The sequence below is a fragment of the Panthera tigris genome, chromosome E2 (assembly GCF_018350195.1).
Source record: "Panthera tigris isolate Pti1 chromosome E2, P.tigris_Pti1_mat1.1, whole genome shotgun sequence".
NCBI lineage: Eukaryota > Metazoa > Chordata > Mammalia > Carnivora > Felidae > Panthera > Panthera tigris.
Window position 1 is genome coordinate 14355046 of NC_056674.1, and position 27013 is coordinate 14382058.

Here is a 27013-nt window from a genome sequence, read left to right on the forward strand (position 1 = left end):
CAGAGCAGATGGGTGGGTGCAGATTACAGCCTTTCAGCCTGAGAGTAAAATTCAAGGTCAGTTTAAGTTTGATTCAAGCCACCTGAGAGGGCAAAGGAGGGTGCAGGGCCAGTTGGCTGCTGAAGCACCAGACTACACCACAGGAAACATTTACAAACCTATGGGCCTTCCATATGGTTCAAAACAGAAACGTTCTTGTGTTTGAAGGAGCTGATTTTCACTTGATTGTGCAGACCCCTTCGGACTGAACAATCGCCTGAGGTCAAGTCTACAGAAAACGGAACAGAGCACTGCTTTTGTAAACTTTGTTTTGTTTTGTTTTGAGCAGTAGAACCTTTATTTCAAAGGACCTTTAGAAGGTGCCCTTCCTAGGGAGAGAAGATGCTTGGTCTGAAAAACAAATGGGTAAAAAACAACAAAATACATCATGATTGGTGAATATTTCTGAGTTGGAACTCAAAAATCTAAGTTGTCTCATCCCTGCTCAAAACCGTTCTGTGGCTCCCCACCGCCCTCAGGGCCAAGGGCAAACTTCTTACCATGTCCTCTAGGGCCCAAAGCTGTCTCCAGCTCTCACTTCATCCCTGAATTTCAGCTTTGGAAGCTCCCTGGCCTCCTAGATGTTTCTCTCCAGGGGTCCCCAAGCCCCTCACGCCCACCATGTCCTCAACTGTCCTTAGCATCTCTCCCAAACCTGCTGCTCTTCTGGGTCCCCATTTCAAGGACAGCTATCCTATTCATCCTACGGGTCTCAGCCTACGTGTCACTTCTTTCAGAAAGCACCCCTCCCCCCCACCGCCCTGACTCCCCTGGAGTCCTGGGCATCGTCCTGGACCCTCCACAGCTTGTCCACATGGCATCCTGAAGGTCTCTCCCGCACACACCCTTTTTCTCCCCTCCACAGCCTCGACCTGCCCTCTGGGATTGAGGGATCCCACTCCCACTGGGATCCCCACTCCCGCCACCTCCCTTGGTTCCCAATCTCTATCCAACCCTTTTAGTCCCCCTCCATCTGAATGGAAAATTGTTCCTTTCCCGCTCAAAAACCTATGCCCCCCCCCGCCCCACCCCTTGGTATCCTTAGGACAAAGTCTCAGCTCCTCACTGTGCTTCCCAGAGCCCCGAATGATCTCCCCTTAATAACCTCTTTGGTTTACTGTCTCATTTATGTCCCATCCATATTTAATATCTTTCAGTTCCCTGAACTGAAACCACACTTTTACCACCAAACACTCCCACAGCTGCTCCTCCTGCCCAGCACACCTTTCTCTCCTCTTCCTGTTGCTCATTCCTATCAGCTCATGTGCCACCTCCCCTAGGAAGTCCTCCCTGACTCCCGGGCTGGTCCAGAACCACCCCCCACTTTGGGTTCCAATAGTCCCTGGGCTTCTCCATCCCACATGACCTTTCTGTTTCCCCAGCCCCAGCCCCGACCGCTCTGTGCTGTCACGGCCTGGTGATGGGTTTGTTTCTCCCACTGGACTATGAAACCCATGAGGGCAGCGCTGGGCTGTCTCAGTTGCTGCAGTGTGCCCATTACCACCCAGCACAGGGACAGTAGGTATCAGTTCATTCATCTAGTCATTCAACTAGTGTTCAGTGACTACTCACTGATAAGGCCTGTGTAGAAACTGGAAAGATAGCACAACACAGAAAAAAAAAAATCCTAGTAAAGATGACATTCTTTTTGGGGAGTGAGACAATAGATAGACGCATGAAGCATATAGTATGTGCCTTGGAGAAAAACAAGTAGGGGAGGGACATAATAGCCTCACAATTGAAAATGGTGGATGGGGGCGCCTGGCTCATTCGGTAGAGCATTCGACCCTTGATCTCAGGGTCATGAGTTCAAGCCCCGCGTTGGGCGGAGCGCTTACTTAAAAAGAAAAAAAACCACTAAGTGTTAGGGGCGCCTGGGTGATTCAGTCGGTTAAGTGTCCAACTCTTGATTTCGGCTCACTGTTCGTGAGATCGAGCCCCACATTGGGCTGTGCGCTGGTGGCTTGGAGCCTGCTTGGGATTCTCTCTCTGCCCTTCCCCTGCTCGTTCTCTCTCTCAAAATAAATATTAAAAAAAAAAAAAAGAGAGAGAGAGAAAGTGGTTGATGTCTCAGTTCAAAAATAACACCACCGCACATCTGGGGGCAAGGCACTGTTCTCCCCATTTCAGATGAGGCAGTAGGGTTCAGGGAAAACTCTGCTCGGGTTGTACAATGTCAAGTCTGTCGGTATGGAGTTTGAACCCGGGGCTCAGTTCTGTTCCAGGATACCACGATGTCGGAAACCGATTCATGAATGTAACATACTGGCAGAATGTCTTTTTTCCTTGCCACCCGGAGGGAGGGCAGGAAGTGGGGTGAGAGGGCAGGGCCCCTTGTTACTGAACCGAGCGCTGCTGGAAGCACTTTACGTATTCAGTTTCTCACCAAATTAGCCCTTTCCTCAGCCCCATGTGACGGATGAGGAAACTAAAGACCCAGAGAGGTTAAGTCATTGGCGCAAAAGGACACAGCCAAGAAACAGTGGAGCCAGGATTTGACCCTGAGCTGCCTTGGGGCCCCAGGTGTAGACAGCTGCCTCTCCTGTTGTTCATCATCTGTAGATCCGTGGCTGTCCGCCACCCCTCCCCACCACCCCCAGCAGCACGTGAACCAAGAGGTGGCACTGGCTTCGCAGACACTCTAGCAACATCTCCTCTCCCTCCCCGTCTTTGAGGGGGACGTCGGAAGCTTTCTCCAAATATAAAGGATATGTGAGTGCAGCTTTAAGCAGACAGCTCTGGTGCTCCTTCTGGCCAGGCTGCTCTGGCCGATCCATCCTTGGTCGAAGTTCTGGAGCTGCTGCTGCTGCCGTTTCATGTCACATCGTGTCACATCAGACTGAGTCTCTCTTCTCCAAATCCTCCCATGGCTCCCGTCTCACTCAGAGTAAAGCCAAAGTCTTGTCCACGGCCCATGACATCCAGATGATCTGCCGCCTCACTCCTCTGGCTTCATCCCCACCCCTCTCCTCCCTCACTGGCCTCTTTGCTATTCCTTAAGTATTCTACGTGTGTCCCCACCTCAGGCCCTTTGCATGTGCTGTTTTCTCTGCCTACAACGCTCTTCTCCGTAGAGCCTCGTCACTCTCTCCCCTCCTTCATGTCTTTGTTCAAATATACCATCTCAGAAGACCTTTCCTGACCACCTTATTTGAAAGTATAACCCTTACCATGCATTCCCATCCCTCTTCTTTTTTCTTCCCCCTCCTTCTAACACATCATAGAATCCACTTACCTGTCTGCTTGTCTTTGACCCTTGCTAGAATAGAAACTTCATGGGTGCAGGGATCTCTTGTCTGTTTTGTTCACTGATGTGTCCCACCATGCCTAGCACAGTATTGGGCATGTAGAACATGCTTGAAAAATATTTGTTGAATGAATACCTTGTGTTTTTATCCCCATATTGCAGATGCAGCAACTGAGGCACAGGGATGTTAAGCCACCTGCTCAAAGCCATGCAACTTTTTAAGTACTAAGTGCTAGAACCAAGACTGGAACCAGGGTTCCAGCCCCCAGGCACACATTGCTAACCACTGTCTCACACTGCCTCCCCAAGGCAAGTCGAGTGAATAAGATACTTACCTCTCTACCTAGGCATTCAGGGTTGCTGAGGTTGGACTGAGGTGTGCTGGGACCTGCCTCATCTCTCTGTACCCCCGATTCTAAAAGTCAAGGGAACCTGGGCCTAAGCTAGCTAGTCTCCCCCACCCCATACTACTCCTGGATTCCCACTACAGCGTTGGCTCAATGCTCTCGTTTTGGGGGTGGCAGATCACTCAATCCAACAAGGTAGAAATAGGGATTAAGTATTTACCCAAGCAAGGTTTGTGATGGCCGATGGGCCACCCCCTCAGGTGTGGTGACGTGGCAGAGATGAGAACATGGAGACTGTGACGTGGGGTGGCGTGGGTGGTTGCCATGGCAGAGGGTATCATGCATGACACAGGGAGTGTACCGACACCATGGGAATGATGAGGGCACCTGAGGGGAGGGGGGGAGGTGACAATGAAGAGGTGATGAAGGGGACCGCATGAGGGTGAGGGTGACATGGTTAATAACATTATTAGTCCAAATCTCCACATCAGGATGAGCATATCACAAGAATAAATTTGCAGAATCCTCATAATCGTCCTTGACGTAGGTGTCCTTGTGTGCGTTTTACAGATGAGGAAGCTGAGACTGCAAAGGTGTGATCAGGTGGTCAAGGTTACCCAGGGTTTAGCGGTGGAGCTGGGATTCTGGCACACGCCAGGATGGGACTCTAGCCCATACGGTGGTGAGTATGTGAGAGGTGACACGGAGAAATGACGGCAACACGGAGGCAAGAGAAACAACTGGAAGGCAGAGTGGCTCCTTATCGGGAAAACTAGAAGCATGAGGCATGGACGGTGACTGTTAGGAAGCAAAGGTGACATGGGAGGAATGGAGTGAAAATGACACAAGGGAAGGGTGACTGCGATTTAAGGAGATGGTGACAGGAGGCGTGTGAAGGTGACATGGGGGTATGATGACGACTTCAGTGAGGACTTCATAAAAGAAAAATAGCAACAAAAGAAGAGAGCAGGTGACGGAAAGCAATGGTGACTTAAAGGTGGAAGACTGCAACGTAGGGTGGCAATAGGGACTTAGAACGAAAGCGAATTAAGGCGGCTGACAGCGACATAAGGAGGGTGACGCCGACAGAAGCGGGGTGGTGACGATTTAACCGGGGCGCGACACAAAGGGGAGGAATGGCTACATAAAGGGGCACTGGATGACAAAAGGGAAGAAATGAATTACGGCGGGAAGGACAACATGAAAAGGATAACAGAGGCGCCGCGCCCCCAGATCGCACAGTACCTGCACTCCGCGTCTCCCACTCCGGGACCCAGCCCCGCACGCACCTTGCCGGCTGGAGCCCCGCCCGACCACCCCCGCCTCGCACAGGCGCACTCCGGCAAGACTGCGGGCTAGCGGGGGCTAGGCATGTGCGTTTCTCATTGGCTGCGCTCCTCGCTAGAGCGGGGCGGAGCGAAGCGCCTGGGAGACCGTGGGAGGTCACGTGACGGTTGCGGCCACACTCTCGCTGGTGGCGGCCCGGTGGGCTAGAGCGGCCGCGGGCGGGCGGTCCGGCTTCCGGCGATGGGGGCGGTGCTTCCGGGGCGGGCAGCCGGGCCGAGGGAGGAGGGTCTGACAGTTGGCGCCGCCGGGGAGGGAGGGCGGGCGGCGCGAGTGGGCGCGGGCAAGGAGGGTCAGGTGAGGCGCGGGCCATGGGTGGTGGGACTGGGCCGGATGCGGAAGGGATGGATGGCGTTCTGGTTCTGGAGTCATTCTCGGCGTCGCTGTGCGGCCCGGACAAACGACTTCTTTCTCTGAACCTCAGTTTCCTCCTCTGTAGAATGGGGGCCAGAATCTGGCATAGCATCCTCCCTCTGGGTTGGAGTGAGAGCTCAGCTCGTGCATGTTGGAGACCCTAGTTCAGCGCTTAGCACACTGCACACTTCGTACTATACTTTTGTTAGTAATGTACTGATGAAAATGTTTGCGCTTGGCATGGAAGATCTGGGTGTGGGGGCATGAAATTGGAGGCCGGCAGATTTCGGGTCAAGTCCCAGCTCAGCTTTGTGGCAGTGAGCCTGTGCCTTAACCTCTCTGAACCTCATTTTCCTTATTTGCAGAATGAGGGCTAATAGTACCAATATCATAGAGTCGTTGTGAGGATGCTAATGAAATGTGCATGTGAATCCCTTAACACAGGGCTTCGTACAGTATTGAGTAAGAGTTCCATGTATTGGGACTATGATAATAATGATTCTGAGAGTTACCGGTGTAGCTGGGTCTTGCAACGGAGTAAAGGGTTGGAGGAAGCCCAGAGACAGCAATAGGAAAAACTGGAATCTGGAATTGGGCAAATCGACGTCCTGCCACTTCCTATTTGACCAATTTTGCCGGATCTCCTAGATTTAAGTTTTTCTTTTTTTTTTAAAACCACTAATGCATTTTCCTCCAGTCAGTTCACTTGAGATGGACATTTTGCATTGCTGTACTAATGGAAAACCAGCATTGCTGGCTGTGAAAAGAAGGAAAACTTAACCTAAAATGCAACGGAAGTAGTATAGTCTATTAAATTGTAGACAGAAGCTGAAAGAGATTGAAATAACCTGTGCTTTGCGATTCCACAATGCCACGGACCCTATCAAGTTATACTCTGTTCTTCACTTGCATTTGGCACGGGACTGACAAAAGTCAGTGACTGTCCTACCTTTTCTCTAGCTCACCGAAGGTGCATTTATGTAATGCGTATGTACATAGCACTTATCTCCTGCCAAGCATTGTTGTAAGCACTTGGTGTTTATGAACTTGCTTCATCCTTCTAACCACTGTAAGAATAGATACTCCTATCCTTCTTGTTTTAGAGTTGAGGGGAAGTGAGATCCAGAAAGGTTCAGCCACTTGCCCCAGGGTCAGCGTTCAGAAGTGGTAAAAGGATTTAGGTCCAAGCCTTTTAAAAAAGGGCTTAGCAAGGGAATCTGATACATGGTAATTTCTTGAGTTTGGGGAATTGTCATTTTCTATTATTATTAACATTCCAATTTTCACTGTTCAGAAAGTCAGCGCTGGAGATGGGCTTTTAATGAAGGAGAGAGGCAATTGAGTCCAGCAGGGTGACCTCTGCAGCTGTAGGGAGAGGATACCAGTACTCAAAGGCTTCTGGTAAGCATTAACTGGAACCTTGCCAAGACTGAGCACAGTGCCTGGCTTGTAGTAATCGCTCAACCAGTGTTAAATCATAGTCATTGGACTGACTTGGGTTCAAGTCCTGGCTTATAGTTAACTTGCTGTGTGATCCCGGACCTGCCACTCTCGTTTGTAACGTAGGGATCATTTTAGGGGCGCCTGGGTGGCTCAGTGGGGTAAGCGTCCGATTCCAGATTTCAGCTCAGGTCATGATCTCATGGTTCATGGGTTCGAGCCCCGCATCGGGCTCTGCGCTGATGGTATGGAGCCTGCTTGGGATTCTCTCTCCCCCTCTCTGCCCCTCCATTGCTTGTGCGCGCTCTCTCTCTCTCTCTCAAAAATAAAAAAAACGTTCAAACAAACAAACATGGGGATCATTTTAACTTTGTTCCCCAGGTGGTTGTGGGGAGACACTGAACTGTGTATATTCAGTGCCTGCCGAGGAAACATTCAACAAGAGCTACTGAATGGGCCCTGGAATCCGGGAGAACTTGTTTTCAAATCCCAGTAAAGTCACTTGCTAGATGTGGCATTTGGTAAATGACTATACCTCGACGAGTCGGTTTTTTTTCATCGATTAAGATGGGGCTAATAATAGTGCTCAGTCATGAGGAGGTTGTGAGGTGTCGACACGATGCCTGGCTCCGGTCCTGGTGCATAGTCAGTGCTCAGTACGTGAGATTTGTTTTCCTGTCTGACATATCGAACCCTCGCCATGCCCTGCTCTTTGAGAGATGCTGGTTGTGCGGTCTTTGGCCAGTGGCAAAATCCAGAGGGGAAAGTAGATCTTAGGAGTCAAGTACGGGGCAGAGTGATGTCTGTGGTCACGTTCATCAATAAGACATGCAACCAAAGCCAGAGGTGGTCAGGATGAACCCTCGCTGGAGGTAGAGGAGAGAGTCTCACATCTGGTGACTTCAGGAGAGCTTCACAAAGCAGGTGGCCAGGCCAGCAGAGTGAAGGAGAGCTTGCCAGGAGGACAGGATAAGAAAGCATTCTGGGCCCAGGTGACCTGCTGTGGGAAAACCAGGGGGGCAGGCAAAGCCCTTGGGTGTTAGAGGACAGGCTAAGGCGGGATCCCTGGGAGATAAGAACAGCCACTGCTTCTAGACGAGTTGGAATGCGCAGGCACTGCCTCAGGTGCCCCGTGCATAGAAACTCGCCTGGTCTTACAGCAGCCCTTCGAGGGTAGTACCATCTGGACCGTCCCTGTCCCTATTTACAGATGAAGACGCCAGGTTGACTAGTGAAGTAACCTGCTAAGACCACACAGCTAGCATGTGGTCGAGCCAGATTTGAACCCTGCAGTCTGGTTCCAGGGCCCTTACTCTTCTACTGTCTCTCCTGTACCGTCAAAATGGGGACAGGGAGGGGCAGATTGTGGAGGACGCCGAGAAGGGGTGAGGGAGAAGGATCAGAATCGGGGGCTGAGGTGGGTAGAAGAGGGCAGAGGGGCTGGAGGAGAGGGCAGGGCTGGAGAAGGACAGGAGGGCTGAGTGGGAGGTTTGGGCCCGGGCAGCGTGGGACGAGTGGTCCTGGAGACCGATAATGTGGACCCATCAGGCAAGGAAGTTTTTCCCTTTAGTTTCCTTTCAGCCCTGCTCTTAATGTTCAGGGGAAGGTCTCCTCCGTTGGTGCTGGTATGTCTTTAACAGCTTCCGGGGACCTGCAGTCTTACCTAAGTGGACACTGGTTTCCCATTTCTCCTCCGAGGCCCCTCGTGAGGCGGTGGGCCACCTGTCTGCGCTCAGCTCCCCCTCCTCTCCTCCCCTCCGCTCACTCACTGCAGCGCAGTCTCAACGGCTCCGTGCGTGCGGTCCCCCTCACATGCCAGATGGGCTCCTGCCTCGGGGCACTGGACTTGCTGTCCCTTTTCCCGGAACACTCTTCCTCTACAAAACCACGTGGCTCGCTCCTCCACCTTCTTCGGGTCTCTGAGTGTCACTGTAGAACGGTCTCCCCTGTTCACCCTGTTTAGAGTTGCAGCCCCTCCCTTCCTGGTCCTCCAGGTTTTCTCCATGACACCGAAGGCTTTCTGACTCACCGTATCCTTATCTGTTCTGCCTGTTTACTTCTCTGTCTTCCCCTCTCCCCAGTCTCCACCTAGATGCCACACTCTGTGTTTTTGTTCCCCTCCGTATCCTTAGCTCCTAGAATAGTGCCACACGCAGAGTAGGTTGTCAGGAAGCAGTTTGGGAATGGCTGACTAGTGGGCATTTATGGTTAAAGTCTTGAGCGGGGGTGTCTTTTGTTTTCTTTTTCTTTCTTTTCCTTGCTCATTCCAGCCAGAAACTTTTGAGGTGTGTGGGAACAGAGCTGCGGACATTTGCCGTCCCTGGGCCTTGTCCCAGGCAGCAGTGATAGTTGTGGTGGCAGCTCTGTCCCAGGCTGACTTCCTGCCAGCTGTTCCAGGCTATTCCTGGGCTGTGAGCCCCCAGCCCAGGAACGCTTCTCTGGCAGGCAGACCGACAGGCAGCAAGGGAGGGACGTACGTACACTCACAGCCTGTGGCGACTCATGGGCCCTTTTCCCCTCGTTCTGTCTTCCAGGCTCCCGGGAGCAGCACCAGGGCCAGGGAGACAATGGTCTCAGTGACTATGGGTGAGTCTGTGGTCTTCTCTCTGGGCTCCCTCTCCCCACTGTCCTTTTTGAGGTATGACCTTGGTGAGGGGAGACGAGGTGGGGGAGGGAGGGCCAGGTCACTGGCAGGAACAGCTGTACCCTGAGGAACGTGGAGGCGGGGCCAGGGCCTCTCCGCTCTGTGTGTTGGCCTCCAGACAGCATGGTCTAGCCTTAAAGAACTTGTGTCATGAAGTCCAGCAGCGCCTGGGTTTTCTCACCTATAAAATGGAGATACTAACAGTTCCTTACATCCTAGGATGTTGTAAGGAGTAGAGAGCTTGTTGCACATCAGATCTTGGGCATGGTTCTTGACAAATGTTAGCCGTTATTATTCTCATGAGCTGTGTCTCTGTATTCTCTTTAAGCCCGTATTTTGGGATTGCCCAAGCACTGAGGTCAGCTGGCAGCTTTGCAATTTTTTGAGATTTGTACATTTAGAAAAGTACATAAAACGTCGGAAGAGCAATTAAGAAGCGAACATTGGAATACATCCTTCGCGATTCCATTTACGTAAAGCACAGAAACAGCCCAAACCAATCTGTACCGTTAGAAGGTGGTGGTTGCCCTCGAGACGCCACTACATAGGGAGTTGGTGGGGGGGGTGGGGGGGTGGGCGTGGCTTCTGGGATGTTGGAAATGTTTTCTTTCTGGATCTGGGTGCTGGTGTGTGTTGGTTTGTGAAAATTATCAACCTATGTGTACTCTTGTATGTGGGTATGTTCTAGTTCAATACAAAGGTTTTAAAAAGGAACCATCCAGGCCAAGAAATACAATGTTGCCAGCCTCCCCAGAGCCCACCCCAGTCACAACCCCCTCACTCCTCCAGATGGAATCAACCATTATCTCATCTTTGTGATCATTTCTCCCTGCCTTTTATAGTCGTACCACCAATGAGAATATTCCTATTCTTTAGACTTTGGTTTTGAACTTGGGGGAACGAAATCATGCCTTGTGTTCTCTTGTGTGTGGCTTCTTCTGTACCACACAACATCTGAGCATCCCCTCTGTTGCCGTGTGTAGCTGTGGTTCTCTCCTCTGCACTGCTGTGTGGTATTTACTGTGTGAGTGGCGGCCCTTTGTTTACCTGCCTCTGTCCGTGACCACTGCATTGTTTCTGGGTTGGGGCTGTTACAGACAGACTGCTGTGAATATTCTAGTGAATGTCTCCTGGTGTGTATAGCAAGCCATACCTCACTGAGTCCATGACCCACGCTGTTGCCCATCTTTAATATTTCGGAAATGGGGGTGCTTATGACCATTTTTTTGGCAGTATATTTTCCTCTTCAGTAGGACATAAAATGATGGTGGGGGCCTGATGTGGGGATGTTGGCAGTTCCTTGACTTTCTGCTTCAGGAAGCTAGCTACCCCCAAATGATGTGGCACCTTTTTCCTCCTTAATAAGATTTTTTAAAAATTAGTTTTAGAGAGAGGGGCTCCTGGGTGCTCAGTTGGTTAAGGGTCCAACTTTGGCTCAGGTCGTGATCTCATGGTTCATGAGTTCGAGCCCTGCCTTGGGCTCTGTGCTGAGAGCTGGGAGCCTGGAGCCTGCTTCAGATTCTGTGTCTCCCGGATAGTTCACTGCCCCTTCCCCACTAACACTCTGTCTCTCTGTCTGTCTCTCAAAAATGAATAAACATTAAAAAAATAAAAAAAATAATTTTAGAGAGAGTGTAAGCAGGGGAGAGGGACAGAGAGAGAGAGAGAAAGAGAAAATCTTAAGCAGGCTCCACACTCAGCGTGGAGCCTGATGCGAAGCTTGATCCCACAACACTGGGATCATGACCTGAGCCGAATTCAAGAGTCAGACGCTTAACTGACTGAGCCACCCAGGCTCTCCCCCTAACCTTAATAATAGTTTAATTAAGATACAATTCACATTTTATACAGTTCACCTATTTAAAGTATACACTTCAATGGTTTTGTGTTTTTAAGTAAGCTCCACACCTATTATGGAGTCTAACATGGGGCTTGAACTCCCAACACCGAGATCAAGAGTCGGATGTTTAACCGACTGAACCAGTCAGGCACCCCCACTCTGTGGTTTTTATCCACAGAGCTATACAACCATCATCACAATCAATTTCAAAACCTTTTCATCACTCCTCCCAAACGCCCATACCCATTAACTGGTAGTCAAGTTACTCTCTTTTCCTCATCGGCCTCTCAAAACTACTAATCTACTTTCTTTTTTTTTTTTTTTAACATTTATTTATTTTTGAGACAGAGAGAGACAGAGCATGAACGGGGGAGGGGCAGAGAGAGAGGGAGACACAGAATCGGAAGCAGGCTCCAGGGTCTGAGCCATCAGCCCAGAGCCCGACGTGGGGCTCGAACTCACGGACCGTGAGATCGTGACCTGAGCTGAAGTCAGACGCTCAACCGACTGAGCCACCCAGGCGCCCCTTTTTTTTTTTTTTTTTTTTTTTTTTTAATGTTTATTTATTTTTGAGACAGAGACAGAGCATGAACAGGGGAGGGGCAGAGAGAGAGGGAGACACAGAATCTGAAACGGGCTCCAGGCTCTGAGCTGTCAGCACAGAGCCTGATGCGGGGCTCGAACTCACGGACCGTGAGATCATGACCTGAGCCGAAGTCGGCCGCTTAACCGACTGAGCCACCCAGGCGCCCCTACTAATCTACTTTCTGTCTCTGTAGTTCTCTGTAGATGTTTACCTGTTCCAGCCATTTCATATAAATGGAATCATTTTGTGGTGCCTTTTGATATTTAGACAAAGTTGCCTGCTTTTGGCTAACAGAACCCAGGGCCCCATGCCTGGGCAGATCGATGGTGCCTGTGCAAGGCAGCAAAAGCCCCCCTTCTCTGGGCTGGTGGGGGAATCCTGAGGGCATGAGCTCCTCACCTGCCTCAGTCCTGGGGAGATGGGCTTGTGGCCAGGTGGGCAGGGGCCTCCCTGGGAGAAGAGTGGTCCCTGGGCTTGGCCTGAGTTCTGGATGGCCACCAAGACCAGAATCTCTTTCCCCACTCCGAGGCTCAGTTGTCTGATAAGCAAAATGGGCCTAGCAGTAGCAGACTTCTTCTCATCTAACATAGCATGGATTGTTGGGTGCCATGCTATATACCTTGAGAAAAAGTTTCACCAGTTAAAACCATGGCACACCATTGATTCTGAGGTGGATCTTAGTTTCAGAGGTGTTAAAATGTGAAAAAAAAATCTTTTGGAATTAGTGATCTTATCTAACACACATTGGCCACACCTAGTTTGAAAGTCACACCCAAGAGGCCAACGAAGAAGTTTCCAGACAATAAACTTTCATGGGTGGGTGCCTCCTTGGTCTTGACCTTGGCCTGGGTAATGGTGGTAGAATAATAGAATAATAATAATGATGCTACTAATAATAATAATGGCAGCTGCTATCAGTTGATGTTGTCCCCTGGCCAGGTGTCATTCAAGGCCTTTTATGTGGACTTTCTCATTGAGTCTGCACAGTGATCCGAGGATGTTAGTGTTATCACTAGAATTCGAACTCGATGAAGGAAGGGATGTTGTCTTGTGCCTTGCGGTATCCCCGGTGGCTCGAATGGGACCTGGCCCGTGCCAGTCCTCAATAAATACTTACTGAGTGTATTATCGTAAATTCACAAATGAGGGAACTGACACACCAGACGTTAACCTCCCATTGTCTCTTGGCCCGGAAGTGGCAGAGCCAGAATTTCAACCCAAGCTCCAAAGCCTATACTTGCTGCTCCTACAGTGAGGAGAGGGCTTTATTGACGCTCACAGGCCAGCTCTGTGTCCCTTCTTCCCATTTACCTGTGGACCCCGTCACTCTCTGGAGCTGGGCCTGTCAATGGGGACCAGGGCGGAGAACGCAGAGTCCCAGCTCCCTGAAACCTGGCACTGGCCAACCATGGGGACGACCGCTGCGGGTCACATCCCAGGGCAGGGCAGAGCTTATAAGAAGGGCGGTACAGCAGCACATGGGTTGGGGACTCTGCTTCCTGTTAGCGATGTGGCCTGAGGCCAGCTGCCCAACCTCTCCCTCCCTCAGTGTCCTCATTGGCCAAGTGTGGGAGTCCTAATGCTGCTGAGCTCACAGGGCTGTCGCGGGCCTAGTTCCACTGTCTGCGTGAAGCGCTCAGCCAGGGTTTGGCATGCAGTGAGCATTTAATTTGTGGGAGCTGCTGCTGTTGTGGCTGCTGTTGTGGCTTTTCGGCTGCTCTTCTCTAGAGAGAACAATGGGAATAATGAACCCTGTCCACCCCTCAGCCACTTCCGAGTGGATCCAGTTCTTTAAGGAAGCCGGCATTCCTCCCGGGCCTGCTGTCAATTACGCCGTGATGTTTGTGGATAATAGGTAAGGGGGCCCGAGGGGACAGAGCTGAACCTGGAGAGAGGCGGGGAGAAGTTGGGGGAGCCTGGGGGGGGGCGGGGGGAGATGGGAGCTGGCCGGCCCTTCCATCCTGGCGCACTGGCGGCCTCACCACTCACCCTCCTCTGTAGGATCCAGAAGAGCATGCTGCTGGATCTCAACAAAGAGATCATGAATGAGCTGGGCGTGACTGTGGTGGGCGACATCATCGCCATCCTCAAGCATGCCAAGGTGGTGCACCGCCAGGTGGGTGTCCCACCCCACCCCTCGGTCCCCGGGTTTAGGGCGCGGTGGAGCAGCGGTAGCAGAGCCAGCAGGAGGCTTGGAGGCAAAGACAGGCAGACCTGAGCTCCAAGGCTGGCTGCACCATTTGTTGTGTGACACTGGGCGTGTTGCCTAACCTCTCTGAGCCTTTCTTTCTCCATTTGTAACATTAAAAAAAAAAAGTGTTTATTTTTGAGAGAGAGAGAGAAAGAGAGAGAGTGCACACACAGGGTGAAGGGCAGTGAGAAAGAGGGACAGAGGATTCGAAGTGGGCTCTGTGCTGACAGTGCAGAGCCCAATGCGGGGCTTGAACTCATGAACTGCGAGATCATGACCTGATCCTAAGTCGGATGCTTAACCGACTGAGCCACCCAGGCGTCCCTCTCTCTCCATTTGTAGAATGCAGATAGGCAGACCTATCTCGCAAAGTTGTTGTATTACGTTAAATAAAGCCCCAGTACAGTGTAAACAGTAGGGCCTCAGTAAAGGCTCTCTATTACCATTACTAGTTCTCATCTTCCCCGTGATAATAACATCATTAGCAGGATTCTTGTCTGTCCCCAGGACAGGAGCTCCCGCTTAGGACCCAGGTGCTGACTTGGCCAACAACATGGCTGTTCCATTCTCGGCCCCTCCACTTACGGTGACCCTAGACTAGTGATCTTCACTTCCCTGAATCTTCTGAAACAGGCTTCTCCCACACCACTCCTGCTGCGGCCACCTACCAGATAGTATGTGGTACCGAGCTCCACACTGGGAATGAAGAGCTTGTTGAGCTTTGATAGCTGACATTTACCGAGCGCTTACCATAGCCTGCCAGGTGCTGTCTCCATCCTTCATCCATTTTAACTCATTTCCTCCTCACTCCACTTGACGGAGAAGGAAACTGGCTCTAGAGCGGTGCTCTCAGACTCCCCACTTTACCAAATGGTAGCTGCTTCCCCCACCCAGAGACGGGCCTTCACCTGTCCAGCCAGCCAGGCCCCCGCAGTGATGGCTTTCTCACGTCAGGGACTTGAGTTATCACAGAGAAGGTCACTGAGCAACACTTTTTTTTTTTTTTCCTTGAAACTTTTAAATTTGGGAATGATTTTAGATTGACAGAAAAGTTCCGGCAGCAGTACAGAAAGTTTCTGTGTCTCCTTCACCCAGCTTCCCTTAATGTTAACATTCGTAGTAGCCACGGTCCATTTGTCAAAACTAAGAAATAAACATCAGGACACTACTATTAACTAAAATACAGACTACTTGGATCTTACCAGTTCTTGTATAAAGTCCTCTCTCTGTTTCATATACCACATTGCATTTATTTATGTCTCTTTCTGTCTCTTAAGTCCCCGTTGATTTATACCAGTTTCATAGTCTTCCCAGATAATGTTCGATGACCTTGACAGTTTTGAAGAGTACTGGTCAGTTGTTTTGTAGAACGTCTCTCCGTTTGGGTTTGTCTGATGCTTTCTCATGGTTAGGAGTGAAATGTTTTGAACTCTCTTCTGTAGCAGCTCAGACTCTGATCCCCCTATGTTGCTCAGATTTCTCAGATTATCCTTATCCGCGTGGTATCCCAGGCACCTTTTTTTTTTTTTAAATGTTTATTTACTTTTGAGAGACAGAGACAGAGCACAAATGGGGTGGGGCAGAGAGAGAGAGAGGGAGAGAGGGAGACAACAGAATCCGAAGCAGGCTCCGGACTCCGGGCTGTCAGCACAGAGCCCGACGTGGGGCTCGAACTCACGAACCGTGAGATCATGACCTGAGCCGAAGTCTGAGGCATAACCGACTGTGCCACCCTGGTGTCCCATTATTTTATTTATTTATATTTTTACAGGACATGTGCAAAGCTGCCACTGAGTCCGTGCCCTGCAGCCCCAGCCCCCTCCCAGGCGAGATTCGCCGAGGCACCTCTAGCGGTGAGTTCCACCTACCCAGGGTTCCTTTCCTTCAGTCATGCGCTTCAGCTGTAGAGGGGATACACCTGAAATCTGCAGAGGTGAAACAAAGCCATCTGAGGTTCTCTTAGGAAAAAAATAGTCTGGGTAGTGAGGTGGCAATATGTCCCGTCGATTTTCATTGGTGGTAGTTCTGCTCCATAACGTCACTGTGACCACTGAATTAGTGAATATTGAGTCACTGCTCCTAGAGGAAGTACAAAGTTAGGTTCCTGTAAGCCTCTAGTCACAACATTTTTGTCAGTTGATTAACACAGATCTTACTATTATTTTCTTTTACTGTTTATTTATTTTTGAGAGAGACAGAATGCGAGTGTATTTTCTCCATAAGGCACATCACCTGGGAATATGAGAAAGCACGTTGTCACTATGCTTGGGCGCCATTTTAAACAGCAAAATCACTATCCAAAAGCACAAAAATGTAAAAGAGATACAAAATAGACCGTGAGAAGGATACTTGTTTACCGTGAGAGCTGAAGGCAGAGAGTCCCCTTGTTTGACTTCAGTTGGGAGTGTGTGTTGGGTGACTCGAGTGTTTCGCTGTTCAGCACATGGCTGTGAATGGCAGTAAAAGCACCACAAATACTGGTTTTGGGGTTAGAAATCAATTATAGTGAATAGGCGAATTTGCAAATATGGAATCCGTGGATGGTGAGAATGGTATTTATACATTTGATTTTTTAGCAGTGTGGTACCTTTTTTAGGAAAAATAAACTTTAGAAATTTAATATGCATATTAGCTTAACAAGCCCCAAACTGGTTTAAAATACAAGCTTTTATCTCTCGTGATTTTTTTTTTTTTTTTTAATGTTTATTTATTTTTGAGAGAGACAGAGACAGAATGTGAGTGGGTTAGGGGCAGAGAGAGAGGGAGACACAGAAGCAGAAGCAGGCTCCAGGCTCTGGGCTGTCAGCACAGAGCCTGACGCGGGGCTTGAACTCACGAGCTGTGAGATCATGACCTGAGCCGAAGTCGGACGCTCAACCGACTGAGCCACCCAGGCGCCCCCGGTGATTTTTTTTTTTAATGTTTTATTTGTTTTTGAGAGAGAGAGAGAGAGACAGAGCATGAGTGGGGGAGGAGCAGAGAGAGAGGGAGACACAGAATCCGAAACAGGCTCCAGGCTCTGAGCTGTCGGCACAGAGCCCGACGCGGGGCTTGAACTCACAGACTGTGAGATCATGACCTGAGCCAAAGCTGGACACTCAACCGACTGAGCCGCCCAGGCGCCCCATATCTCTCGTGATTTTATGACATGGCTGGTCACTTCTGCTCTGGGTCAGCTCAGCTGATCTCAGTGGTCACCTGGCAGTTTGGTTGAGGCTGGGTGATCTAGGATGGCCTCACTCACACGTCTGGTGGTTGGCTTGATGTCATCTGGGCCAACAGAGGTGACTTGGCCACATGTCTCTCATTTTGCAGCAGGCTAGCCCGGGCTTGTCCACGCAGTGCTGATTGCAGGGCTCCCCAGAACAGCATAAGAGGGCAGACCCCAGTGTTCAAGGCACCTCTTAAGCTTCTGCCTGTATGACACTTGCTCTTGCCTCATTGGCCAAAGCCAGTCACGTGGCTAACCCCAGAATCAGTGTGGGCAGTGCCTACCCAAAGGCATGGACAGAGGGAGGCTGAAAAAATTGGTGTTCTTTTCTGCAGCAGTCTTCCTCAACTTACACACAGGAAAGGGTTCCAATCATAAAGGTACAGCCGAATCACTTTTCACAAGTGCAACACTCGTGTAGCCAGCAGCATCCAAATCCAGAAACTGAAACATGACCAGCATCACTACCCGCCCCTCCTCTCCAGGGTACCCATTACCTTGATGTCTTTTTTTTTTTAAGTTTATTTATTTATTTTGAGAGAGACAGACAGTGTGAGTGGGGGAGGGGCGGAGAGAGAGAATCCCAAGCAGGCTATGCACTACGAGCGCAGAGTCTGACATGGGGCCTGAACCCACGAAACTGTGAGATTGTGAGCTGAGCCAAAACAAGAGCCGGACACTTAACCCACTGAGCCACCCAGGTGCCCCTTATTGACCCTGATTTCTAACAGCATTGATGATCTAGTTTTTTAGTCTTTTTGCTCGTCTTTCAAATGCACATAAATGAAATCAGATAGTATGTTATTTTTATACCTTTTTGAATGTCTTAGTGTCAAACAAGTTAAAAAAAATTAAAACTAACAAAAATGCTCGTGGAGAAAATAGGCAGTTAGGAATAGAGGAAGCAGGCAAAGAAGGAAAGGGGTGGGGAAGAATGTTCCAGAAAAGCATTCCTGGTACACTCACTTCTATACACTTTATGATATACACCTTTGAATACGCATGTCTGTATCTATGTGTCTGACACCTGACTACAGTTCAAATTCGTTAGGGCGAAGATAGTTGTTTTTCTTGCACCCAAATGGCGCTTACCTGTCGTGACAAAACATCATATGCCTTATCCCTTTTAAGCAAGACATCTCCCTCTGGGTACACTGCAAGAGGCAGGGCCTCTCAGCTGCTTACCTTTCATAGCAGAACGTCCCGATCATCCCAGGACAGATTCTGTGCAGCCACGTGGTTTACAGCTGGTCAGAAAGCCACCCCTATCCGTCTTCAGAGCTGTCTGAAGAAATGTCCTGGGGAAATTGTGGAGGGGTGTATACCGATCGTTACCAGGGGAGTGAGCAGGGCTGAAAACTGACCGTTTCTTTCTGGTGAGGGGCAGGAAAGAGGTCTGATTGGGAAGGGCCAATCCCCAGACTTCCGGGTGACAGTAAGGCTCCAGTTCTTGACCTGGGTGGTGGGTATGTGGGAGTTCACTTTTTGTTCAGTGGTCTCTGTGGGTTTGGTGTGTTTTTCTGTATGCTATAGTTATAATTTAAAAAATCAACCAAGTAACATATAATTGTGATAACGTATTGAGGGTCATTATGGGGAACTTGAGCAGGTTTTGAGAGAGAGCATATAGCAGAAAAAGAAAAGACTTTTGGGGAGTAGGTAGGGTGGAAAAATTGGCTTGCAGTAGATCTGTCTGGTAGGGATGTTGGGATTTTCAGTGATAGTGTTCATCTTTGCCAGTAGATGTTCCGTGAGGACCTCTAAAGCACCAGAAACTGTGATAGGCACTAGGGATACAGAAATAAATGGGCATTGTCTTCTCATGGGGCTTGCATGCTCGTGGGAGATTCCACCAGCAAACAAAAACGTGTAATTTGATGTCAAGCAGCAATTAGGGCTACTTAGAAAAAGAGAGCCTTGCGTAGGGTCAGGGTGGTAGAGGTGATGGAGAGGTCCAGGAAGCTTTTTCTAAGGAGGTGCTGTCTGAGAGGAGACCTGAGTAAAGAGCCAGAGAAGGCCCGTTGGTACTCAGGGAACTGCATGCCAGGCAGAGGGAACAGCATGTGCTTTGAGAAGGTGCACACTTCTGGGGGAAGAAGATCCCCAGACCAGCTGGGCTGAAGTGGAGCTGGGAGAGGAGCTCAGAACAGGGCTGGGTAACTGTTGGGTGAAGAGTGACAGGAACCAGTCTGGTCTAGGCCCTCAGGAAGGACCCCCCAGGCAGTGAGGAGCGGGCTAGCTCCTGTTTAGACTGGCTGATGCCCAAGCATCCCCATCATGGCAGTGCAGCTACAGGGGGACCCCAGCTGCCCCTTCCCCATGTAGTCCCAAGGCTTGTCTTCTGTGTCCTGGCCTCCATCCCAGGGACGATGGGACTCTCGCCTTTCCTCCCCGCAGCTGCCTCTCGAATGATTGCTAACAGTCTGAACCGTGACTCCCCACCCGGCACTCCACCGAGGCGGCCGGACACCAGCACCTCCAAGATCTCAGTCACCGTGTCCAACAAGATGGCAGCGAAGACTGCCAAGGCTGCCGGTGAGGGGGTTTGGGCAGATGGCGGGAGGAGCTGGGGGTGAGTGTGGGTTGGCAGATGGTATTTGGGGATCACGTTCCAGATATCTCATGGTGCTTTGAAGGCCTCAGGGTGTCCAAAGCGTTTGGATTTGGTCAAGCCCCTGTACCTCTGTGTGCCTTGCTTTCCAAGTCTATAGAATGGGGACAGTGGGAAGCTGTGGACATGGTGTACTTAACGGCACAGGGGCACGGCGGTTCTCACTCAGGGGTCTGTTCAGTCTTTTTAAATTTTTTATTTTATATTATTACGGAAAGAATGCTTAATATGGTGTCACCCTCTTTTTTTTTTAAATGTTTATTTATTTGTTTTGAGAGAGAGAGAGAACAAGTGGGAGGAGGCAGAAAGAGAGGGAGAGAAAGAATCTCCAGCGGGCCCTGTGTTCTCAGCACAGAGCCCGATGCAGGCTCGATCTCACAAATTGTCAGATCCTGACCTGAGCTGAAACTGAGTCAGATGCTTAACCCGCTGAGCCACCCGGGCGCCCCTGACGTCACCCCCTTAATTAAGTCTTAAGTGTACAGTACAGCTCTGTGGACTATAGGTGGCTCAGTCTTTTTTCTTTTTGGTAAATATATTCTTCTTCTTTTTTTTAAATCATTTATTTATTTTTTAAATTTACATCCAAGTTAGCATCTAGTGCAACAATGATTTCGGGAGTAGATTCCTTGATGCCCCTCCCCCATTTAGCCCCCCCCCCCACAACCCCTCCAGTAACCCTCTGTTTGTTCTCTCTATATAAGTCTCTTATGTTTTGTCCCCCTCCCTGTTTTTGTATTATTTTTGCTTCCCTTCCCTTGTGTTCATCTGTTTTGTATCTTAAATTCCTCATATGAGTGAAGTCATATGATATTTGTTTTCCTCTAATTTCGCTTAGCATAATACCCTCTAGTCCCATTCATGTAGTTGCAAATGGCAAGATTTCATTCTTTTTGATTGCCGAATAATACTCCATTATATATATATATAGTTACCCCATCTTCTTTGTCCATTCATCCATCGATGGACATTTGGGCTCTTTCCATACTTTGGCTATTGTCGATAGTGCTGCTAGAAACATTGGGGTGCGTGTGCCCCTTTGAAACGACATACCTGTATCCCTTGAGTAAACACCTACTAGTGCAGTTGCTGTGTCATAGGGTAGTTCTATTTTTACTTTTTTGAGGAACCTCCACACTGCTTTCCAGAGTGGCTGCACCAGTTTGCATTCCCACCAGCAGTGCAAAAGAGATCCTCTTTCTCTGCATCCTCGCCAACATCTGTTGTTGCCAGAGTGGTTAATGTTAGTGTCTCAGTCCTTTTTAACAGATGTTCACTGAGGCCTGCACTGGTGCCGGGCCCTGTGCTTGATGCAGGGGTCAGAGGTCAAGAAACTACCATTTCCTCTCAGCAGCCAGAAGGATCCTTTCAAACCTTCAACCTGACCCTTTCACACTCAGCTAGAACTCTCCAGGGCTTCCCATTGTCCCAGTAACAAAGTCATCTTCCCACGTGGCCTATAGGCCGTGCATAATGTGAGCCCATCTCCTGTGTCTCTCCCTGGCTCCCTTCCCCAGGTCCCTTCTAGGCTCCTTCCTGTCGTGGTATTTCTGCCCCGATGTTCCCTTCTCCCAGCACATTCTTCCTTCACAGACCTTTTATGCTTGGCCTCTGTTCCTCTTCCAGGTCTCAGCTTGAAATCTGGGAATAGGACCCTGGCCTTTGGGCTTCCAAGCCGTCCTTCTGTCTGCCCCACTGTCCTGCCTTTGTCGGACCCACCCCCACAGCAAAGATCTTGGCACAAGTGGAAACTGAGGCCCAGGGAGGGGGCTTTGTTATTCTGATGCCCAGCCCCTTCATGCTCTGTCCACCTCCATTGCACATGCTCCCTTTTTGCCGTGTGTGTTTAGAAGTGCCTCATCCCCTTCTTTGGACCCTTTACTTCTTGGGGCGGGGGGAGGGGCAGAGAGAGGGGAGTAGAGGATCCCAAGTAGGCTCCGCACTGTTAGCACAGAGCCTGACGCAAGTCTCGAACTCACGATCCATGAGATCATGACCTGAGCTGAAGTCAAATGCTTAGCCGACTGAGCCACCCAGGTGCCCTTCTGGCCTTTTGATTGATGTCATGAGTAAGAAAGTTTTTAATTGATTTCTAAAGTATTGAAAAAGTGGTGAGCCTGGGAGTGACTAGCAAATGTGTCGAGGGGATTTTGTTTTTCTAATTGAGATATAATTTACTTAGGCATGATATACAAATTGCAAGTATACGGCTTGATTCATTTAAAAAAAATTATTACACCTGTGAAACCATTGCTTAGCTGGAGCTCTTGAACTTTTCCATCAGCCAGCAGTTTCCCCTTCTGAGGGGATCCTGACTGGGCTGGGAAGTCAGCCTGCTCGGGGCAGGGACAGAGGCAGAGAGAGCCTGGGAGGCCCGCCACAGTGTGGGGATTCTGAGCACCATCGGCAACCCCGTCGTGCCCAGACCTCTGAATTTCTTAGTGGTTCAGAGTCAGTGGTGATGGGGTGGTTGGGAAGATAGGGGATTGCAGTCATTTGAACGTATGGAGATAAAGGGCACATTCGTGCCCTTCGTTGGGCATCTAGCCCCCACCCCAGGAGAACATTCCACCCCAGAAGGTGCTCACCACCCCTCTCCGCCCCAGCAGCCCTGGCCCGCCGCGAAGAGGAGAGCCTGGCCGTTCCCACCAAGCGGCGCCGGGTCACTGCCGAGATGGAGGGGAAATACATCATCAACATGCCCAAAGGCACCACCCCCCGGACCCGTAAGATCCTGGAGCAGCAGCAGGCGGCAAAAGGTACTGTGCTGGCGGGGGCACACGCTTTGGTGTGGAGACTGCCTTTCCCTTTTTTGCTGCTTCGTGCGGGGTTGGTCATGCCCTATGGGCATTGGCCAAGAAGTGGGCTCTAACGAGATCCAGGGGGCCTTGGACCAAGGGGACCGTGAGGGTGGCCATAGAGGAGGAGAGCACATCACCACCTCCACCCTCGCATCCTGCAGTTAGTGTAGCAGGTGCTTCACCTGGCACGTCTTCCCCAAGGGCAGGGGCTTGGATTCCGTGACTGCCTGACTGTAAAGTGGTGTCCGTGTCTGGCTGAGGGCAGGTGCCCAAAATGGTGGGAACCGTCATCATGAGCCAGAGGAGTCTGGTTGAGGTTCAGTCCGTAGCTGGGGTTTGCATCTGGTAGTGCAGAGATGGTCTTCCTCACAGTGTTCCTTTTAGAATGTTGTACGCATTCCCACGGGGAAAGCATTCATATGGTGCAGAGGAGTATCCGATGTCAACTCATTCTTTCCCTCACTCCCGTGTCCCACGCCGTCATTAACCTTTCCAGACTGGCACCTGTGGACTTGCATGCGTGTATCTATATATAAAAACATAGAGAGGTGTTTGTTTCTATTTCAACACAAATAGAAACAAACAGCCTGTAGGTATTATTCTAGAATTCTTTTATTGAGATCTTTTCACATAAATACTCGTGGATCTGCTTCATTCTTTTTTTATTTTAAATGTTTACTTTTGAGAGTGAGAAAAAAAGAGTGCAAGTGGGGGAGGGGCAGAGAGAGAGGGAGACACAGAATCCCAAGCAGGCTCCAGGCTCTGAGCTGTTAGCACAGGGCCCAGCATGGGGCTTGAACCCATGAACTGTGAGATCATGACCTGAGCCAAAGTTGGACGCTTAACCGACTGAGCCATCCAGGTGCTCCTCTGCTTTGTTCTTTTTAACAGTCATTTAAATTTAATATTTGCATCGTATTCGTATATCACGATTTAGTAAACATTCTCCCATTGATGGCTATTTAGGGTGTTATTTAGGGAGAGGGCTTATCCATTCAGCAGACTCTCAGAGGCCCATGACCCAGAACAAGACTGAAGGGAACAAGTAGGGATTTAGAACTCTTCCCGCACACGTTCACGAACTCGTGCAAAGTTTCCAGGAGCCCAAGGGTCAATTTTAGTGGATCTTTCCCACATTTGGCACTAGCCAGAAACACGTGGGTCAGGTCCGTGTCAGCCAGCGCTCAGACACAGAGTCCGTGCCTGCCTGGGCCGGAGCTGCCTGGGCCTGGGCCGCATCTCCCCTCCCTTGTCTGCACGATGCATGATGCTCGGCCGGGCCCAAGCTCCGCGCGTGGCTCAGTGGGTGCTGGCTGAGGGCTCACTTCCCTCCCAGGTCTCCACAGGACGTCCGTGTTCGACCGCCTCGGCGCCGAGACCAAGGCAGACACGACAACAGGGAATAAAGTGAGTTGGAAACAGGGAAGCCAGTTGGGGTTCTCTGATTCTTGTCTTCCTGCGGGTGTTGATCCCACATCCAGCCCCTCGTACTCCCTGGGCCGCCTCCCCTGTCTTAACAGTCTCCGTTGCATTCTTTGCACCTCAACGTCTCTCCTGATTTCCAGCCCCCAGGGTCTGGCCAACTCCTGGATGCTGCCCTTGGGTCCTCCCACCAGATGTCCCAGACTGGCCTCGGCATCTTCCCCCAGAGTAACTCCCCTCCCGGGCCCCGTCTCAGGGACACCCCAGTGCCCCATTCCGGGCAGGCTCTAGTGATGGCTCCATCTGTCTTCCCTTCTCTGCCACTTTTCCCTGTCTGGATAGGGCGGTGGCCTCCTACCTGGTCTGCAGCTCCTGTGAACCCCCTTCTGGCCCTCCCCCCATAGCAGCAGTGTGTGCCACCCACAGGACAGGCCACCCACCCCCCACCAGATGCTTTCACCGTGGTCAGGATGAACGCCACCCTCCTCGCCTTGGCCTGCAGTCCTGCGGGCCCCAGGGACAATGTGTGTTAGGAGCACGCAGCCTGAGCCCTGCCCGGCACGAATCCAGCTCCGTCACCACCTGGCTGCATGGCTCTGGCCACGTCACTTAAGCTCCTGGTACCTCAGCTTTCTTATCCGTGTAGTGCACACCTCATGGGGTGCTTGTGAGGATTAAGCGACACACACCGGCACAGTGCTGGGGGTGTCTGGTGCGCAGCAGGCACTCTTTAAGTGTCACCTTTGACTAACTGCTCCGGAGCTCCCCAGCTGCGTTTCCTGCCTCTCCGGCCCTCGCTTGCCAGGGCTTACCCAACCGTTTCCTCGCTTCTTAGAGTCTTATCACGAGCAGGATAATAACACTCAGGATCGTGTGGCTTGAAGATGTAGCCGTGTAAAGAGCTTGGCACAGAGCGAGTGCTCCATCAGTATGATTCCTATTCCTGCCTTGGGGACTTAGCCCTTGCTCTTTTCTCTGCTGATTCATCCTTGAGGGCCTGGCTTAAACATCAGTACCTCGGAGAAAGCATCCCTGAAGTCGAGAGGGGTCGAGGCCTCCCTGTCTCCTGTCCACCTGTGCTCCCATCTCTTCCAGAGAACGCAGCACTGTCGTAATTAGGGAATCGTTGGGTGTCATTTACCACGCCAGGTCTGTCTTCCCCACTGGACTGGGAGCCCCCTGAGGGGAGGGCCAAGGCTGTGCTTAGTCACCACTGTTTCCCCAGCACCACCCAGCACGGGGCCAGGGACAGTCGGGACTCAGGAAATGTCTGTTGAGTGAATGAGCAAATTTTTCTTCTCTCATGTTCTCCTGCAGATCTCTGCAAATGGTCTTCTCTCCGTCTTCTCTCCCCCCCACCCTTCTTTATTAGACCCACCTGCCGTTACTTTCAGATCTCATCTCTGAGGTCTCTTGTCCAGGGAGTCTCTCCTGAACTTCAGCCAAGGTCAGGAGTCTTCTCTGGGCCCCACCAGGTCCCTGAATCTCCCCTGTCGTGGCTCTCATCACTGTGTAGCGTGTCACTGTTGGGGATTTCTCCCAGTGAGGCCAGGCACAGATGGGGCAGCTCTCTGTGCATGCGTGTTGAGTGACTACATGGCTCACTTGTCCCGTCTCTGACCCCTGCAGCCCACAGGAGTCTTCAGCCGCCTGGGGGCCACCCCAGAGATGGACGAGGATCTGGCTTGGGACAGCGACAATGACAGCAGCAGCTCTGTCCTGCAGTATGCCGGGGTCCTGAAGAAGCTGGGCCGAGGCCCGGCCAAGTCCAGTCCCCAGCCAGCACTGACTGTCAAAGCTAAGGCCACAAGTTCGGCCACAACGGCTGCCACCCCAACACTGCGGCGCCTGGCCCTTTCCTCACGCCCTGGACTCGAGAGGAAACCAGAGTCCCTGTCCAAAAGCAGCATCATCCAGAGACTGGGCAAGGCTGCCCTTGTGCCTGAGGCCCAGGACAGCCAGGTCACGAGCACCAAGAGTAAGTCCTCAGCCGAGGTCAAGGTCACCATTAAGAGGACTCTGGTGGGGCCCCGGGGGAACAGCTCCAGCGAGGGCCTGGGTGCCCAGATGGACCATGCGGGCACAGTGAGCGTGTTCAAAAGACTGGGCCGCAGGACCTTCTAGCCTCTGGGTGGGGCGCAGTCCCCTCTCCAGGCTCCTGGCTCCGGCAGAGGCTCCAGTGAGGGCGCACCCAACCCTCTGCCGGCTTCCGGATGACACTGCTTGTCTCCCTCGGCATTGGAGCCGGCCCGAGCTTTCTGGGGACTCACCCCAGTTTTCTGAGTCTGAGATGGTCATTGTGACCTGGCCTTGCCGCTCCGGTCTTTCCTTTCTCTCACGTCCTCTGTTCTCTCCTCTCTGACTGTGGCCTTGGCAGGGCACACTCCTCTACCTCTCCCAGAGCCAAGTGCCCTTTTCCCTCCCCCATTCCCCTTCCTGCCTCTCAGCAGCATCTGCTGCCTCAGCCCCAGCTCCTCAGCCTTCCAGTCCCCCAGAGCAGGTGTCACCTGCAGGGGCCGACTTCCCGACTTCCCGACTTCCCGACTTCCCCTCGCCCCTCTGCCCCGTCCCCCTGCTACTTTAACTTCTCGGTCTCTCCCTCTCTTCATGCTGTTCATTTCTCTTCTGTTTTCTGTCCCTGTGGCAAGGCCCGACTGTGCGCTGCGTCCTGCCTGACCCTCCTGCGCCTCCGGCCTCCCAGCGGCCCCGTCGACGGTGGCGTCGAGCCTGTAGAGACTGTTAGCCGCCCTCGCTCCCAGACCCTGGGCTGCAGCAGGGCCCCTCTGTTTTCCGGCCCTGGGCGTCTTTTTCTCTGAAAGCCTGTGGCGGGTGGCGAGCAAGGGTCACCGGGAAGGGAGGCCAGTGCCGAGAGAGAAGAAAACAGCTGTTTTAATATATTTTTGTGGCTTTCAAACTGTTTCCCTCCCCTCCTTCAG

General features: G+C 51.2%; 2 protein-coding genes across 9 annotated transcripts in view; one reads left to right on the plus strand and one right to left on the minus strand.

Moving 5' to 3' along the window:
• PLD3 (phospholipase D family member 3) overlaps positions 1-4989 on the minus strand; it is an 18701-nt gene extending 13712 nt beyond the window's left edge. Inside the window, exon 1 of the mRNA XM_007087226.3 lies at positions 4879-4989. The gene's annotated coding sequence lies outside the window, so the exon portion shown is untranslated. The remainder of the gene's footprint in view (positions 1-4878) is intronic.
• Positions 4918-26994, plus strand: CE2H19orf47 (chromosome E2 C19orf47 homolog). 8 transcript variants are annotated; one of them, XM_042970096.1, is made up of 11 exons: positions 4918-5006; positions 6626-6732; positions 9306-9357; positions 13609-13696; positions 13843-13957; positions 15804-15885; positions 19641-19778; positions 22461-22613; positions 23992-24062; positions 25707-26055; positions 26726-26994. In XM_042970096.1, the coding sequence occupies exons 3-11, from the start codon at positions 9339-9341 to the stop codon at positions 26818-26820; spliced, it is 1110 nt and encodes a 369-aa protein (XP_042826030.1). In that variant the 5' UTR covers positions 4918-5006; positions 6626-6732; positions 9306-9338; the 3' UTR covers positions 26821-26994. The 8 variants fall into 8 exon arrangements, with proteins under 8 accessions (XP_042826030.1, XP_042826031.1, XP_042826027.1 ...); XM_042970097.1 differs by having other exon boundaries at positions 22464-22613; positions 26726-26988; XM_042970093.1 differs by having other exon boundaries at positions 25707-26814.
• The last annotated feature ends 19 nt before the right edge of the window (positions 26995-27013 follow it).